Raw genomic sequence first — 3,027 nt, forward strand, 5'->3', positions numbered from 1 at the left:
TAAGTCCAATGTCCCCATTTGACTACCTTATCTGACAGGGAAACTCCTCATTTATAAACAGTTGTAATGACCTGTTCTTGAGAGTAACTTATCAGACTTGGGTTGACCCATGGGGATGGGTTCCTCAACAACACTATGATGATAAGATTTGTATTGCCCAACTAATAAACTCCACCGGATTCAAATAGGGTCACGGTTAGGAATCACGAACCTGTTGAGGATGGCTAGGAGGGAGTCCCACAATGGTATGATATTGTCCACTTTGAGCATAGCTCTCGTAGCTTTGCTTTTGATTACCCCAAAAGACCTTGTACCAATGGAGATGTATCCCTTACTTATAAACCCATGATCATCTCCTTAATTAGCCGACGTGGGACTCTCTCCCGACATTCGAGGGTGAATTTTCTATCCTATCATGTCAAATGATCATGGGTTTATAAGTAAAGAATACCATCTCTATTTGTACGAGATCTTTTGAGGTAACCAAAAGCAAAGCCACGAGAGTTCATACTCAAAGTGGACAATATCATACTATTGTGGAGGGTCAATAGTATGACATTGTCCACTTTGAGCCGAGCTCTCGTGGCTTTGCTTTTGGTTACCCAAAAGGCCTTGTACCAATAGAGATGTATTCCTACTTATAAACCCATGATCATCTCCTTAATTAGCCGACGTGGGACTCTCTCCCGACATTCGAGGGTGAATTTTCTATCCTATCATGTCAAATGATCACAAGTTACTTCAGGCTTTGAAAGGAGGGGAAAGGAAAAGGGAAAGAGGAAGAAAGAAAGAAAGCTAGAAACGACAAAAGCTTACAAGATACAACACAAAAGGTAACAAAATGTCAAGATTCCACACGCACAAGACCTTCCTTTTTCTTTATTCACCTCTACTAACACTAATTGCCTTAAAAATGACCCAAAACCGAATTAGTCTTCGCATTTATGTTACATTTATTGAGTGGTGAGTGTTGACTACAAGATGAGCTGAGCAGTAATAATGATAGACAGATCAAATTTACGAACAAAGATTTATCAGGATTTGCACTAAATCAAGATCCCTCCTATTATAGAAACAGAAAATTGTATGTAAACTGTAATGGGTTTGAAGAAAAATCCATAGAACAATCATTAATCTTCAGCTCTTGGAACAAACAAGGGAGAAAATGAGGCTAGTTCTTATTCTTTTTTCATGAGAAGAACAGATTCAGAACACCAAATTTTACAATTGAAGCAGTAATCATCTATCATTCTCGGGAAATACATCATTACAAACATTATCACTCAGCAGCAACATATAAAATCAAAATCCAAAAAAAAAAAAAAAAAAAAAAGAAGAGGAATTCAAGAAGTGGAAGAAGAACCTGGAACTCTAGGCGATGTCAATGGGAACAGAGGCAACAGCCGAGGCTCAGATTCTCGAGGTGTAGTGGTCGGTGATGGATGTAAGTAAAACCCCTTTTCTTTAATCGCTTTATCTTCCGCCTCAGCTTCCGATTTCGCATTCGCCAACCCAGATCGATCAAACGGGTCAGGAATAAGCGGCGTGACCGGACTAAGAGCAAGCGCCGGAAAATCCAAAATGCTAGGAGAAAGAATCTCAGGGTTTCTCGGAGAAAACCCAGAATTACAACTCGAACCAAACCCCGGAATCAACGGGTTAATTTTAAGTTTATTCAAGGAGTTTCTCCGCTCATAGAGCTTAAACCCAGATTGCTGCCTTTTGGGCAACGATTTAATAGGCGGAATGTGCGTTTTCGACACAGAATCAGCGTTGGAACCACCAGAAACCGGCTTAGCAGAAGCTTGCTTAGCAGTTTGAGGAGATCCGGTGAGCATTTGAACTACTTGTTTGAAAGAGGAGGAATCGGCTTGGACGAAGGTAGTGGGATATGGGTTTACAGATTCGGATCGAGTGATGGGTTTTGGAGGCGGCGGAGAAGGGTTTTGTTGGTGAATTGAAGAGGTTTCCATTGATGGGGTTGTGATCAGTGGAGAGGTTACAGAGATGGGAAGAGAGAGAGATAACAGGGGAAGGTGTTGAGAATCAGAGGCGTGGGGTTGAGGGAGGGTTGGATTGATTTTGTTGGTCATTTGTCATTTTTTGTTTTACTGTACAGTTTGAAATTTTTTGAAGATTCATCATCAACATCGCACCTGCCAAACACGCTCCCTTCCCTAATTAACCAACCATTAAGCAAAGCATCCACTTTTTTTTTTCTTTCCCCTTAAATCTCTCAATGTTTAGAACAATATCCTTTAAAAACTTTTAAAAAAAATAGTAATAATATACGTGCATCTTAAAAATATTTATGAACTTGTTTCGTTCATATATTGATAGTAAAAACTTTTTTGAACATGTTTTTTTACAAAAATCGAGGGGTTAATGCTATATTTAAAATATTATGAATATTTTTTAAACATAATACTAGATGAAAATTACACGTCTGCTAGTTTAAGAAATGATCAGTGGTTTATAATCAAATAATACTATCTCCTCCATTGGTATGGGGTTTCTGGGGAAGCTCAAAGCAAAGCCACGAGAGCTTATGCTCAAAGTGGACAATATCATACCATTGTGGAGATTTGTGATTCCTAACATGGTATTAGAGTCATGCCCTCTAAGCTCAGCCATGCCAATAGAATCCTTGTGAGCTTGGCAACATAGTAAAAAATAACTAAGACTCCAAAAGCTCGAGGAATCTTGTTACCATTTATTGGTTTAGTGTCGACTATTGATTGATAAAGTTAGCTTGAATCTATCAATTTAGGACAAATAAATGGTTACATTTCTAAGTGTAGGTATCGGGAACATAACTCTCAAATTCATTTTTCTTACCTTCGACCTTCTTTAAGTTGAGCGGTTGAATGATTTTTTGTAGTTGGTACCTTAAATTTTCAAACACTTCAATAATATATTAATTTTGACTTAGTTCTGAATAAAAATTATTAGTATTTTGTTTAAAATATATATATAAATAAATAAAAGTTCAAAAACAATTATTAGGATCAATATAGGAACGAAAAT

At 37.7% G+C, this 3,027-nt stretch overlaps 1 protein-coding gene across 3 annotated transcripts; it reads right to left on the minus strand.

Annotated features, from left to right (window-relative positions):
* Positions 1–579: 579 nt before the first annotated feature.
* LOC111802564 (VQ motif-containing protein 4) lies at positions 580–2,109 on the minus strand. 3 transcript variants are annotated; one of them, XM_023686976.2, is made up of 2 exons: positions 1,364–2,109; positions 580–713 (listed from the first exon to the last, which is right to left on the minus strand). In XM_023686976.2, the coding sequence occupies exons 1-2, from the start codon at positions 2,091–2,093 to the stop codon at positions 709–711; spliced, it is 735 nt and encodes a 244-aa protein (XP_023542744.1). In that variant the 5' UTR covers positions 2,094–2,109; the 3' UTR covers positions 580–708. The 3 variants fall into 3 exon arrangements, with proteins under 3 accessions (XP_023542744.1, XP_086982799.1, XP_023542743.2); XM_087126673.1 differs by lacking the exon at positions 580–713 and adding an exon at positions 724–906; XM_023686975.2 differs by lacking the exon at positions 580–713 and having other exon boundaries at positions 1,102–2,107.
* Between the last annotated feature and the right edge of the window lie 918 nt (positions 2,110–3,027).

This window comes from Cucurbita pepo, chromosome 9 (assembly GCF_057944985.1).
Source record: "Cucurbita pepo subsp. pepo isolate OVF chromosome 9, ASM5794498v1, whole genome shotgun sequence".
Classification (NCBI taxonomy): domain Eukaryota; kingdom Viridiplantae; phylum Streptophyta; class Magnoliopsida; order Cucurbitales; family Cucurbitaceae; genus Cucurbita; species Cucurbita pepo.